At 37.4% G+C, this 15,213-nt stretch overlaps 1 protein-coding gene across 8 annotated transcripts in view; it reads left to right on the forward strand.

The window, feature by feature from the left end:
• The window catches only part of GANC (glucosidase alpha, neutral C), a 68,503-nt gene that overhangs the window by 13,030 nt on the left and 40,260 nt on the right, over positions 1–15,213 (forward strand). For all 8 annotated transcript variants that reach the window (XR_010663971.1, XM_065941370.1, XM_065941369.1 and 5 more), the window contains exons 5-8: positions 244–371; positions 6,666–6,848; positions 12,551–12,596; positions 14,674–14,740. Coding sequence is in view for 7 of the 8 variants with exons in the window: in XM_065941370.1 (XP_065797442.1) it covers positions 244–371; positions 6,666–6,848; positions 12,551–12,596; positions 14,674–14,740 (424 nt within the window). In the remaining variant the exon portion in view is untranslated. The remainder of the gene's footprint in view (positions 1–243; positions 372–6,665; positions 6,849–12,550; positions 12,597–14,673; positions 14,741–15,213) is intronic.

The following is a 15,213-nucleotide window of genomic DNA, read 5'->3' on the forward strand; positions in this document are numbered from 1 at the left end:
AGTTGGACACGACTGAACAGGCATGCACGCGTACAGCCCTAGAAAACACAGGAGGTGTTTGTTTCTACTATAGGTAGAGCCAGGCAAGTACATTTATAGACTGGAGAGCCTTTTCCTTCATGATTGCCACTGTTCACCAATTAGCTTGCCCTGTAATAATGTAAGCATAGTTTTCTAGTTATTGTAATTTGTAGAACTGACCTAGGTAAGCTGTTGAAACTAATCTCATGTATGTGTTCCCAGGTTCCACTCCTGGCTGAAGTTTGTGGCATAGAGGGAAATATTTTCAGGCTTAAAATCAATGAAGAAATACCCTTGAAACCTAGATATGAAGTCCCTGATGTCCTCACAAGCAAGCTAACCACTGTAAGGTAAGCCAAGAAACATGCTACCTGGAATACACCCTCAATATGTTCTTCTATCATACCTTGAGTAGCAGCTTTTGTTTGAGTCTCATATTTTGTGTTTCAAAGATACAACCATTTGCAAAGTTAGTTTTCAGTTATTTGGGAATAAATTTATCCATTTTAACATTATCCATTCTGTATTCTCTTCCTCTGCCATTTGACTCATCAGTACTTATTAATGAAGAGAAGTAAACCTTCTGATCTCTTCTCTCCTCCCCACAAAGTAAAAAATTTGTCAACCAGACCCTGGGAGCAAACAGAAGAGCTATTTAATTGACTCACTCAGATGAGCAGCAGGGCCCCAGGGATTGAAGATACTAGCTGAACTCCCAATGCTTATAGTCATTTATACAGTTAGACAGACTCACTTTTAATTAATAGCAGTCTCAGAAGTCTAACATGTAATTTGACTTAGAGTCAGAGATAAATTAATAATAAGTTTCTAGGTAAAAAAAAAAAAAGTCTTTGGGGATTAAAGGGTTTTTCATGTACCTGCAGAATCTGCCTCAGTTCTCAGTACATTTTCCTGTAATATTTTAACTTGGTTCTGTCTGTGGGTTTGTTATTTTCTTTGTATCATTTCACTAAGGGAATATGACATTATGCCAGATGCTTTAATTTTCACTACATCATTATCATAGTTTTATGTGGATTATTTTTCTATGAAAATCTAATAAATAGTTAATAAATTAAAAGGGTAAATTAATCCAGCTATGGTAAACTATCATAAATTTAAAATATATCACTGAGCCATTACAATATGCCAAGAACTTAGGAGACACATGCACACCCATGGCTGATTCATGTAGATGAATGGCAAAAACCACCACAATATTGTAAAGTAATTATCCTCCAATTAAAGCAAATAAATTAAAAAAAAAGAGACTACTCTCAAGGCTTTGCAGTTTGGCAAATGAGAGTGTATATGTGTGTATTTCTTCTTGGTCACATTAGTTTTTACTCTCCTGGACGATTCATTTTACTAGTAGATCGTTAACATTTTTACATCTATGTTCATAAGTAAAATTGGTCTGTAGTTTTCTTTTTCTGTGGTATCTTTGCCCAGGTTTTGGAGTCAGGGTGATATTAGCTTTGGGTAGTAAATATGTTATATTAGTTTCAGTTTTGCTTCTGTTTCAACCTCTTTCTAGAGGCCTTTTGGCTACTGTAGTAACTAGAAAGCTAAAAACTGCATTTCTCCATTTCCCAGACTCACATGTAGCTAGTTTCTGGTGTATTTTAGGTTCCATAGAGTTACCTTGATCTCAGAACTGAGTTTCCCATTTTGCTGGAATGCATTGGCAGCATGGGGAAACAGTGGAAACAGCAGCTGACTTTATTTTTCTGGACTCCAAAATCACTGCAGATGGTGATTGCAGCTATGAAATTAAAAGACATTTACTCCTTGGAAGGAAAGTTATGACCAACCTAGACAGCATATTCAAAAGCAGAGACATTACTTTGCCAACAAAGGTCCGTCTAGTCAGGGCTATGGTTTTTCCAGTAGCCATGTATGGATGTGAGAGTTGGACTATAAAGAAAGCTGAACACAGAAGAATTGATGCTTTTGAACTGTGGTGTTGAAGAAGAATCTTGAGAGTCCCTTGGACTGCAAGGAGATCCAACCAGTCCATCCTAAAGGAGATCAGTCTTGGGTATTCATTGGAAGGACTGATGTTGAAGCTGAAACTCCAATACTTTGGCCACCTGATGTGAAGAGCTGACTCATTTGAAAAGACTCTGATGCTTGGAAAGGTTGAAGGCAGGAGGAGAAGGGGATGACAGAGGATGAGATGGTTGGATGGCATCACCGACGCAATGGACATGGGTTTGGGTGGACTCTGGGAGTTGGTGATGGACAGGGAGGCCTGGCGTGCTGTGGTTCATGGGGTTGCAAGGAGTCGGACATGACTGAGTGACTGAACTGAACTGAACTGATTGGCAGCTATAAAATGACTCTAGAGCCACTAGTTAGGGCAGTGGTTTCTTAATCTCTGGGTTGCATCTAAGATGGCATGATCCTGGAGTCCAGCCATTGCCACATTAACTTCTGTTTACCCAACTTCCTGTTTCCAGCTGAGAGAGAAGTTCTGTTGGTCTACACTTATGTGGTATTGTCCTAGGGGTCATTACTGAGCACTCAGCCAGGAACCAGCTACTTCAAAACTTCCATGCTATTGTAAGCTCATAATTTCCCCAGATTAAGTCATTTCCTTTCTGCTTAAAATGGCCAGAATTGTTTCCGTTATCTACAGTTGAATCTTAACTGACATAATTGTTGGTATCAGAAATGAATATAAACAACAGATCCTCAAGGATTGAAACATGAGCTTAATTAGCTGATCTAGTTGGATCTGAAGGTAGTGAGGTTTTCATTAGACAATGCAATATTAGTGTTTGGGGCTGAACACTACCCTCCCTGCAGACTCATATGTTGAAACCCTAACACTTACACTTTATACCTCAGAATATGACTATTCAGAGATAGGGCCTTTGAACAGGTAATTAAGTTACAATAGGGTCATTAGGGTGGGCTCTGATCCAGTGTGATTGATTGATGTTCTATAAGAGGAGACAATTAGGATTCAGGTAACACAGAAGAATGGCTTTGTGAAGACACAGCAAGAGGATGGCCATCTGCAAGCCAGGAAGAAAGGCCTCAGAAAAAAGCAAACCTGCTGACACTTTGATCTAGGGCTTCCAGCCTCCAGAATTGTGAGAAAATAAATTTCTTGTGTTTAAGCCACCCAGTCTGCGGTAGCAGCTCTAGCAAACTAGTATAACTAGCAATAAACCACAGCATTCTCTGGCAAAGTCACTTAAATTACTACTTGTGGTCACCTGAAATCAAGTGCCTATTGAAAGTATGGCTCTGGCAGACCAAGTGGTGGGCCCACAGCATCACCCGATTGTCATACAAAACTCAAAATGCTGAGGTGGCCAGCATTTAAGTTCACTGAAGAACTTAAAGAAAACAGTAGCTTCAGGCTTTTAAATTCTTAGCTCAAGATATTGTCAGAAACCTAATAGGTTTCTGTGACCATCTTATACATCTCTTATATCTATAGAGTCCTTGTCACTACAGAATCCTTGTAGCTGAAAGTCAGATATAGGGTTAGATTCTATGGTTTGCTGAATTGAAGTGTAAGTTGAATTCAGAGCTTTATCAGGTCTATGAATTTAGGGCATCAACTGTGAAAAGATAGGACTCCTCAAAATTGAATAGCAACATCTGGGAAGATTTGGATAATTCGGAGTACCTAAACCTCAGAATTCCACTGAGCCTCCCAGTTCAGCTAAAGACTCGCCTTCTCTGATGATGATGCTGGCATTACCTTGCTGGGACACTCCGTGTTGACCTCACCTGAAATATGTTATGCCCAATGTCCGAATCCCCGAGCGGGAAGAGAGAAGGCTTCCAAGACAATGCAACTCGCAAAAAAAGGGAAGTTTATTACTGACTCGAGCCAGGGCCTTCTGCCTCACCCATCACAGTGGTGCAGGGTCAGAAAAAGCCCTGAGCCCAAGCTGTTACACAAATTTATAAGATATGCATAAGCAATTAGTAGCTGGCTTAAGCGGATTGATTACATGTTTGCAAAGCAATTCTATTGGTACAGACTTTCGCGGGCTTTCTCAAACCTGGGTGTTCGCGGGCTTTCTCAAACCTGGGCGTTCGGGGGCTTTTCAGCTCTCCCTTTGTTTCTTACTGGGCGCATATTGATTGGCTGGCTCCAGGTTACCTGATGGGGGTAGGGAATCTTACCATTTCGGGGAAAGCTAAAACTTAGGTCCAGGCTGCCTATCATGGTATTAACCCTGGCAGCCTCACAAAATATACTATGCCAGGGGATCCCAGTGCTCCCTGCGCTTCTCTCCTACCCCCTTTCACTGCCTCCAGATCTACTGTCAGAGTCAGACCCCAACATGCCCAGGGAGCCAATTACAGTCGAACCCAGGAGGTACCTAAAGAATTAGAAGATTTTATATTGGCAAAAACCTGGCAAATAGGCATGGTAATGGTTTCTGAAGGACTCCTAGACTGAAAGGAAGCAACATAATTTTAGGATCATGCTAAATTTATTGAAATAAATCAGAGAATTCAGTTTTGATATGCTATCTAGGACAGCTGAAAGAGGTTCTAATTATTTGCTTGATTGGCTAAGTATAATCTGTAGAATCAGCTATGGACTCTGCTGAATGAAGCTGAGATACCAGAAATTCCTTGGCATGGTGTAGAAGAAATAATTCATAGACTTAGAGAAATAGAAATGTTGAAGTGGGTATGTCATATGCAGCCACCTCATCTAGCCCCTAACTCTGTTCTCCAAAGAATCCAAAAGACACTAGTCTTCACTGAGAAATATATTGGTGAGGTAACACTTGGAAAACATTATAGTGAGTTAATGTCTTTTCTGAGCTAGAGACGATGGTGGAAATGGTACCATTAAAACAGGGTCCCTGGTTTCAGTGGAGATGATGAGACTGTAAATAGCAAAGTCAAAGTAGCAACATTTAGTTGTTGGAGACAAGGTGGACACGTTTCCTTAACGTGCATCAGGGCCTATGTGGTACTCAGAATGGCTCAACCCTCAGGGCAGTGAACAATATGTCAAAGAGTCCATTAGACTGAAAGAGATGGGCTAAAGTCCTACTTGATAGACTAATCCAAAGAATTCTATTTAGATTTGATAAACAGTGAGAAGCAATCTCTCAATCAATGGAATTAGTTTCCAGAACCCAAGCATCTTACTTGAGTAGAAGGCCTAGAACCCATGGAGGAGGATTTTGCAAGGATATAATAAGATTATAACCTGTCCCTTTTAATCCTCCCTAAAGAGGCCTGTGACCATTTACCAGGGTAACTATGCACTAGTAAAAGAAATATCTAGACCTAGGGTTTTAAGTGCTGCCTCTGAGTTTACATAACTCCTGGGGGATCTAAAACATCCCAGAAGTCTACCTGTCAATTGGGGGCTGATGGAAGTTAGGTGATAAATACATAAAAGTTTGACCTTTCCATCTCACTGTGGACTGAATGGATAATAACCCAATCTGTGTTATTTCCTCAGTTTCTGCATCTATGGTTAGAATGAGAGAAGGAAAAGAAAAATGTTTAAATTCTATGCACCAAAAAACTGTCCAGACCAAGGTAATAGTAATGGTGATGATCAGTTTAGTTCAGTTCAGTCGCTCAGTCATGTCTGACTCTTTGCAACCCCATGAACCACAGCACGCCAGGCCTCCCTGTCCATCACCAACTCCCAGAGTCCACCCAAACCCATGTCTGTCGAGTCGATGATGCCATCCAACCATCTCATCCTCTGTCGTCCCCTTCTCCTCCTGCCCTCAATCTTTCCCAGCATCAGGGTCTTTTCCAATGAGTCAGCTCTTCGCATCAGGTGGCCAAAGTATTGGAGTTTCAGCTTCAACATCAGTCCTTCCAATGAACACCCAGGACTGATCTCCTTTAGGATGGACTGGTTGGATCTCCTTGCAGTCCAAGGGACTCTCAAGATTCTTCTCAAACACCACAGTTCAAAAGCATCAATTCTTCTGTGTTCAGCTTTCTTTATAGTCCAACTCTCACATCCATATATGACCGCTGGAAAAACAATAACCTTGACTAGACGGACCTTTGTTGGCAAAGTAGTGTCTCTGCTTTTGAATATACTGTCTAGGTTAGTCGTAACTTTACTTCCAAGGAGTAAGCGTCTTTTAATTTCATAGCTGCAATCACCATCTGCAGTGATTTTGGAGCCCAGAAAAATAAAGTCAGCCACTGTTTCCACTGTTTCCCCATCTATCTGCCATGAAGTGATGAAACCTGATGCCATGATTTTAGTTTTCTGAATGTTGAGCTTTAAGCCAACTTTTTCACTCTCCTCTTTCACTTGATAGTCAACATTTACTGAGCACTTACTATGTGCCAGGCACTGTGTGATCTCATTTATATGTGTGGTCTCGTTGAATCCTCAAAAAGCTATGTTTGTTCTCGCTTTTATCATTTCCACTTTACAGATGAGGAAACCAAGAACTGGAAAAGATTAACCTGTCCAAAGTTACACACCTAGTGCATATTAGAGCTATGTTCAATCCAGACTTTCTGACACCAAAGCTCACACTCCGAATTACAGCTTTCCACTGCCTTGTCATGCTATGTCACATGAATGTTGATTTACTAATTTGAACTGAGACTTGCACTGAGCCACATAAACTTAGAACAATTTGTTTTTCTCTCCCTGCTTTGTTTTCCAGGCTGACTTCTTGCCCAGGGGATACAGGCAGTCTGGTGTTGGCAAGTGGAAAAGGAGATCTGAAGTGTCACATCACGGCAAACCCATTCAAGGTCGACTTGGTATCTAAAGAAGAGGTTGTAATGAGCATAAACTCCCTGGGCCAATTATACTTTGAGCAGCTGCAGATTCCTCCCAAGCAAAGGTATTTTTGCCCATTACTTAATACATATAGAACTTAAAATCTGATTGTGACTATGTCTCCATAGAAAATTGACTTTTTTTTAATTTGTTAGAATATTGTTCTGAGAAACTTCATCTTTTTACCTGCACAGACTAATGCAGGCTTGAGGACAAAAGTTATTCCCAGACATTTGCAAACGTGATACTCTTAACACATCCTATATTTTTGACTGATGACATTCTCTACCCTACACCTTTAAAAAAGGACCCTGTTAACTTGATAAATGTTAATGTGAACTAACATCTCTTCAGAATTTCACTTTATCCCCCTTACAATAACATGAGTTACCTTAGACTTGAATAGTTGCCTAGGAATTTTCTGGAAACAACCACTTGATTAAAGCTGTTTGTGTGTGGGTCACATGAATTGGAAGATAATTGTAGAAGGAGATTTTTCATCCATTTTTACCAATATTGTTTTTAAATCCTCCAGTCTGTAGTTCTATTTTTATTCAAATAATGAACATCTTACATGAGGTTCAGAAAGCATTCAACATAGTGATTTTTTCCTGAGTCTCAGCTAATTTCTGTTTTTAAAGTTTACTGTTAAAATTTTTATTTTATCACAGAAATGTGTTCATTATACACTAAATATAAAATATTGAAAAGAAGAAAAAATTAAAATACCCATAATCCTGCCACCCCTACTGTTAATACCTTATGAATTTAATTCAATTTACTTTTTTTGACTGAAATACTAACAGCATAATAAATCCCTGTGTGTCTGTTATTTATATTTTGTTGTTTATTTATATTAAAAATATTAACTTTAAAGCATTTTTCCTTTTAATAAACTCCTATTATTTTGTTTTAGGGGTGATTTCTAAGTTGGGCTTTTTAATAAAACCCAATAAAGTCTCCCTCACCATTTGTCCTTTGAGTTACCTAGTTCCATGTTTGAAAGTGATCAATGTTTCCAGTTTTCTATGTATCCTTCTAGAGATAATTAATGCCTATACAGTAAAACTAATGTATTCTTTATTTTTTCCTTTCCTGATGCAAATGATATACATTATTCTCTACCTTCTTTTTTTTTTCTTTAGCAATGTGGTAGTTTCTAACTCTTTAAAGCAGCTACATCATTTCTATTATATGGTTACACTATACGGCTTCATTTAGTAAATCTCTACTAGTGGACTTTAAAGTCATTTCTGATCTTGTTTTACAGCTACTTACTTCATGACTAACCTTGTATGTGTGTCATTTTGCATACATGCAAATATATCCATAGACCAGAGTCATAGAAGTATAATTTCTGATCAAATGGTTGTACATCTGTTATTTTGATAAATGTTTCCAAATTGCCTTCCATAGAGGTTGTGTACTAGTTTATATTTCTATCATTTTTATTTATGTTTGTGTTAGAAAAATTAGATTATCCACCTAGGGGAAAATATATAAGTTAGGTCTTAACCTCAAAACATTAGCAAAAATGAATTCCAGGACTTTCCTGGTGGCACAGTGAATAAGAGTCCCCCTGCCAATGCAGGGGACACAGGTTTGATCCCTGGTCCAGGAAGATTCCACATGCTGTGGAGCAACTAAGGCCATACACCACAATTACTGAGCCTGCGCTCTAGAACCCATGAGCCACAACTAGTAAGCCAGTGAGCCATAACAACAGAAACCCATGCCTCTAGAGCCTGTGCTCCACAAGAAGAGAAGCCACCACAGTGAGAAGCTCACACACCACAACAAACAGCAGCCCCCGGCATGCTGCAGCTAGAGAGAGCCCATTCACAGCAATGAAGGTCAATTGCAGCCCAAAATTAAAAATAAATAATTTTTAAAAAATAGAAATAAGAGAAAGTATAGAATATTTTTAATTGTATTAGTGTGGTAGAAACTGAAGAGCTGTAAGGAAAAAGATGGATTTGATTACTTAGAAATTTTAAACTTTATTATAGCCACGAAAACAAAATACAAACAACAACAACAACAAAAACTTGAACAAATTGAAAAGGCAAGAATTTGCAATTTCCAGTTTGGCATGTGAGGAGCTCAGAAGTTGCCACAGACAAGAATGAAAAATCAAAAAATAAAATTACTCAAAATATAATATAGTCCTAAATGTAAAATCTAAGAGCATAAAACTTCTAGACAACAACATCAGAAAATCTTGATGACCTTGGATTAGGCAGAGGTCTTAGATATTACACCAAAAGCATGATCCACAAAAGAAGAAATATGGTTAAATGAACATAAACAAAAGTAAAAATGCCTGTACATTCAAAGACCACATGAAGAGAATGCAAAGATAAGTTATAGACTAAGGAAAAATATTTGTAAACATATATATGATCAACAAGTATGTATACTGTAGAAAGAACTCTCAAAATTTAACAAGAAAGTAATAGATTTAGACAGATATTTCACCAAAGATGTACAAGTACAAATAAGCACTTGAAAAATATGTCCAATGCCATTTTTATTAGAGAATTGCAAATTAAACCACAATGACATACTACCACACATCTATTAAAATGGCTAAAGTTTAACAGGCCAACCATATTGTTAATGTAATTTGACCAAATAAAATTATGTCCTTCATAGGCAGGAGTTGATAAACTGATACTGGGCTTGGATATGTTAAAAAAAATTTTTTTTTTTTTTCCCTCTATAGACAGGATGAGCTGAAACCAGGGAAGAGTGAGTTCACTAGACAGGAGGAACATGGCTATTTGAAGTGAAAAATCAATCCACAGCATCATAATAAACAATTACGACTGATATGTATATTCACAACAAAATAATGTCACTACATCTAATGAACAGCACCAAAAAATATACATAGATGGACAAAAGTTCCCTGATATAAATGGTAGCCTAGACTTAATATTCTTGTGCATTCTTAGGAGTCGTTCTTGGAGATTAGATTGAGATTGGTCTCTGGCAGAATGTTGTCCCCTGTCTATTGAACTTTCATGCTGCAAGAGGTAAAAGCCTTATTCTAAGTACAGACAAACTTTGTCCTTGTGTAATATCCTAAAGGGGAACCATAGTTTACATGCAATCTGGTGATCTTCTGCTGTGAAAAGTGTTTATATTGCCTTTTTCAATGTATTTGCTTGTCTTAGACACTTTGAACAAAGAAAGGAAAAATAAACAACCTCTGAACTCTGATCTTCCATTGCTTTTGTACATTCCGATTGTGAAGTTGAGGGTCAGTCAGTTCAGTCGCTCAGTCGTGTCCGACTCTTTGCGACCGTATGAATCGCAGCACTCCAGACCTCCCTGTCCATCACAAACTCCCGGAGTTTACTCAAACTCATGCCCATCCAGTCGGTGATGCCATCCAGCCATCTCATCTTCTGTCGTCCCCTTCTCCTCCTGCCCTCAATCTTTCCCAGCATCAGGGTCTTTTCCAGTGAGTCAGCTCTTCACATCAGATGGTCAAAGTATTGGAGTTTCAGCTTCAGCATCAGTCCTTCCAATGAACACCCAGGACTGATCTCCTTTAGGATGGACTGGTTGGATCTCCTTGCAGTCCAAGGGACTCTCAAGAGTCTTCTCCAACACCAAAGTTCAAAAGCATCAAATTTTCGGTGCTCAGCTTTCTTCACAGTCCAACTCTCACATCCATACATGACCACTGGAAAAACCATGGCTTTGACCAGACGGACCTTTGTTGACAAAGTAATTGTTAAGGATGTTCAAAAGCCCATGGGAAATTTATATGTCTTCAGAATATTGTGCCTATTCTAATATGATGAGCTTTTAAAACACTTTTCTTAGAACAAGAATCAATTTTTGTAATTGTATAGATACTCAGCTAATTCTGAATGCTGCTGATGGCATAGCTATGTTTTTAAATCCAAAAATATATTCTTGTGTGCTACATTAAGATGCTATTTCATATAATAAAGATTGTTTTCTTTTTTACTAACTCATTTCAAAAAGAAAGAATTTTACTTGTAAGTAAGCTGTTTTTTTCTCCTAAATATCACAAAACAATTCTTTTTTCCTCCAATAAATTAGAGCATTATGATCTTTTAAAAAAGAAAATAGAAGTAGTTTTATTAATTTCAGAAAGAGCTTACTTCAAAACAGGGGAAGTTGTTAGGGATAAAGAATGCTATTACATAATGATAAAGGGGTCAGTTCCCTGAGAAAACAACAATCCTTAATGTGTATGTGCCTAACAACAGAGTATCAAAATACTTAAGGCAAGAATATAGAACTGCAAAGAGAAATAGATGAATCCACTATTATAATTGGGCTTCCCTGGTGGCTCAGCTGGTAAAAAATCCACCTGTAATGCAGGAGACCTGTGTTCAATCCCTGGGTTGGAAAGATCTCCTGGAGAAGTGAATGGCTACCCACTCCAATATTCTGGCCTGGAGAATTCTTTGGACTGTATAAGTCCATGGGGTCGCAAAGAGTTGAACGTGACTGAGTGACTTTCACTCACTATTACAATTAGAGACCTTAACACATTTCCATCAGGAATGGACAGAGCCATCAGAGAGAAAATCAGTAAGGACATATTCTAATTCAAAAACACCATCAATCAACTGGATATAATTGACACCTATAATCTCCTTCATACAGCAACAGTAGAATGCACATTCTTCTTAAACTCACATGGAACATTCACCAAGACCATATTTTGTGTCATAAAACACACCTTAAGAAATTTAAAAAAATAGCAATCATACTGTACCAGCATGATTTGCATTAATTTAATGCAATTAAAGTAGAATTCAACAACAGAAAGCTGGAAAATTCCAAAATACTTGAAGATTAAGCAACATGCTTCTTAGTAGCACAAAGAAGAAATCTAAAACGAAGAATATTTCAAACTAAAAGAAAAGTAAAATACAGCTTATCAAAATTTGTAGGCTGCAGCAAAAGCAGTACTTAGAGTGAAATCTGTAGCATTGAATGCAAATATTAGGGAGACAGATGCATTTGAAGAGAGGCACAGAGGAACTCCAAAGGAGCAAGTAACTTCTGTTGTTTATGCTCACTAGTGGGTTCATAGTTATTCACTTTACTATTAGTCCTTAAACTCTGCACATACATTACATACCTTCTATATGTATGCTGCATTACACTAAAGAAAAGATTATTATATAATGAGTATAAACAGATAATTTACAGATTATAAATAACCACTTAATGTATAAAAAGGTAGTCTGCTTCACTTATGGTATAAATTCAATTTGAAATGCATTATCTTTTCTAAAATTTTAGATTGTCAAAGAGTTTTTAAAAAATCCATAAAGTCTAGTATTGTTAAGAATGGGAAGAAATGAGCCCTCAAATACAACTAATAGATGTTAGAGTAAGTTGTCACAATCATCCTGGAAGATGGTGCATCATGTTGCTCCATACTAGGGTAATACTGCATAAGAGGAACTGTGTTTTATCTTGCTTATGTTAGTATTATGAGCATGTATTACAATAAAAAACTGATTAAAGTATTTTTAAAAGAGTTAACAAGAAAATTAAAATCTGTCTACATTTGTATAAGATATCAAGCTCTTGGTAATGTTCACCATAAATGTTTAATTTTGTAAACTTATTTTTATAATGATATTATTTTTAGTAAGCTAAAGGATGTAACGTATGAGGTCTCAAAAGTTGGAAATGAAAATCTTTTATCATTGAGCAAATTGTCGGTCCTGCCATGAGTGACACAGCTTTTTTACATTACAACAGAGCTACCAAGAAAAATGAGGAGGATGCATCAATTGATACCACTCAGGTAATCTACATAGAGCAATTTATCTTTTTAAAATCTTTTCCACTATTATCATCATTATACAAATATAATGGGTCTGTTCTTCCCTTATACAGATGGGTAGTTGGTCAGTGCTCTACTATATATAAATAGGACCTCCTGTAGGCCAGGCACTGTTCAAGGAGTTGGTATATCATCGAACTAATCTAATTCCCTCATTATCATGGAGCTTACATTCTTCTAAGTCACATTAACCTTTTTGTACTTTAAGAACAAGGAAAAACTGTGGAAAGGTCTTCAGCAGAGATCCATGGTCTGATTTCTGTGTCTAAAAGATTATTTTGGCTGAGTTCCGGAGAATGGACATTCTGGAAACCTCTTCATCCAAAGCCACATGCATCTTCAAAGGGTCTCTAACAGTAGCTATGGTCATCAGGAAGGTGAAAAACATTTCCAGTTTAATAAGACAAATACTTCTTCCTCTTGAGAACTAACCCTTAAGAACAACTAACATGGTTATTGTGCCTTACACAGCTTTGCACTAATACACTAGACCAGCTTTGGGGAGACCTCTAGTCAGATAGCTTAGATAGTGGTTTTGAGTCAAACATGTAACTCTATGGCTGATTCACATCAATGTATGACAAAACCCACTGAAAAATTAAAAAAATAATAATAAAAATAAATAAATTAAAAAAAAAAAAAAAGAATCTAATGAAAGCTATGAACCATCTCTGTAGAAAAAAAAATTTTTTTTCATACTATTTCAGGGAGTTCACAAACTTTAAAACCTATCTGACCTCAGGATGATAATCCCTGTATCAAGAATTCAGGTGTGATTTTAAAGAACCCAACACACAACACACAGACTCACTTTACAGAGGCTTTCATTATAAAGAAACAACCTAGAAACAGGAAAATAGCTCATTTTTAAAAAAGAAATGTGCTTTTTATATACACACACAATTCTTTTAAAACTTCATTTTACCAGAGAAAAAGAGACTTCTGTAAAGCTAGGACATTCATAGCTCTAGATCAGAAGATTGCAAACCTGAGCAATCACCATCCCAGTTGACCTCTCCACCCAGCATAGGAACACAACCAGTAGTCTGGCTAATTGAAGCTGGTGAGAGAAAGTGCTCGTCTCAGCCAAAAATCTTTTCTTGGAGTCTCTCAAAAGAGACCCAGGTTATTTGACTCTAAATATTTTGCTTTACCTGTATAAAAACTACATTTTTTCAAAGTGCTTTCCCTTCATTTTGACTCTTGTAAAGATATTCACGCCAAATGGTGTGGCAGTTCCTAAACAATTAAACATAGAATTACAATATGATCCAGCAATTACATTTATGGATATATATCCAAAAGTAAAAGCGGGACTCAAACAGATATTTGTATACCTATGTTCATAGCAGAATAGTATTCATAGTAGCCCAAAGTTAGAAGCAATCCAGCAATCCAAGAGTCATTGACTGATGAATGCACACACAAAATGAGGTATGTACACACAGTGGAATATTTTTCAGCCTTAAAAAGGAAGGCAGTTCTGATACATGCTACAAAATGGATGAATCTTGAAGACATTATACTAAGTGAAATAAGCCAGTCACAGAAGGACAAATACAGTATGATTCTATTTATACGGGTTATCTAGAGTTGTCAAATTCATAAAGACAGGAGCTAGAAAACTGGTTGTCAGGAGCTGGGGGGAGGGGAGATGGGGCGTTACTGTTAATGGTTGAAGTGGTTCAGTTTGGAAGGATGTACAAGTTCTGGAGACGGAATGTGATGTTGGTTGCACAATAATGTGAATGTACTTAATGCCACTTAAAAGTGGTTAAAATGGTAAGTTTTAAGTTACATATATTTTACCACAATAAAAAATATATTAATGTTAGCTGTAGATCATAAGGATGATTAATGACATTTATATAGAACACAGATCTAATTTAATATATTGATATCACAAATTGGTCTTTTAAAAGATGAACTCATTTCCTCAGTCTAGTATTCTAATCAGATAAATGTGCTATTGTGGTAACCACATGTGTTGCAATATATAGCCTTAGTTTGCTACGTTTCTTCTTTTTTGTGCCAACAGGAAAATCAAGAGGAACTGGGCCTGTGGGAGGAGAAATTTGAAAATTTTGTGGATGTCAAAGTTAATGGTACAATTAAAATTGGTGTGGTATTTTTTCCAAAATAGCCAAAAGTTTCTATCTAAAAGTCCCTTGAGCTTTGGCCCCTAAACACCTGACTTCTGTAAGGTGAACAGAAATCTCATATTTGGGACCACTATTCTTCAGTAATGCATTGCAATAGAGAAATAGCGTATGACTTGTGGGAAGTGTAAGAGAAATATAGGCCTCATGAAGCTTCTGGTCTCATAGAGGGACCTAGGTCAGTATATTGCTTGCACTCTTCAGTGAATCAATTGCAAATTCTACATTCGGTTTTTATGAGAGTCAAGTAATGAGAAACCCAGCTCATTAGCTTCAACATTTCAAGCCAGTGGTTCTCAGCCTTTTCCAGGCCTCCCCACTATTCATGTGAGTGTCAAGTGACCATCTATGACATTTCTCACTACACTTAGTGATGAGGGGGGACTTAGGGAATGTAGGTAGCAGGGAGGGAATTTGTC

Source organism: Muntiacus reevesi, chromosome 7, assembly GCF_963930625.1.
Source record: "Muntiacus reevesi chromosome 7, mMunRee1.1, whole genome shotgun sequence".
Lineage (NCBI taxonomy): Eukaryota > Metazoa > Chordata > Mammalia > Artiodactyla > Cervidae > Muntiacus > Muntiacus reevesi.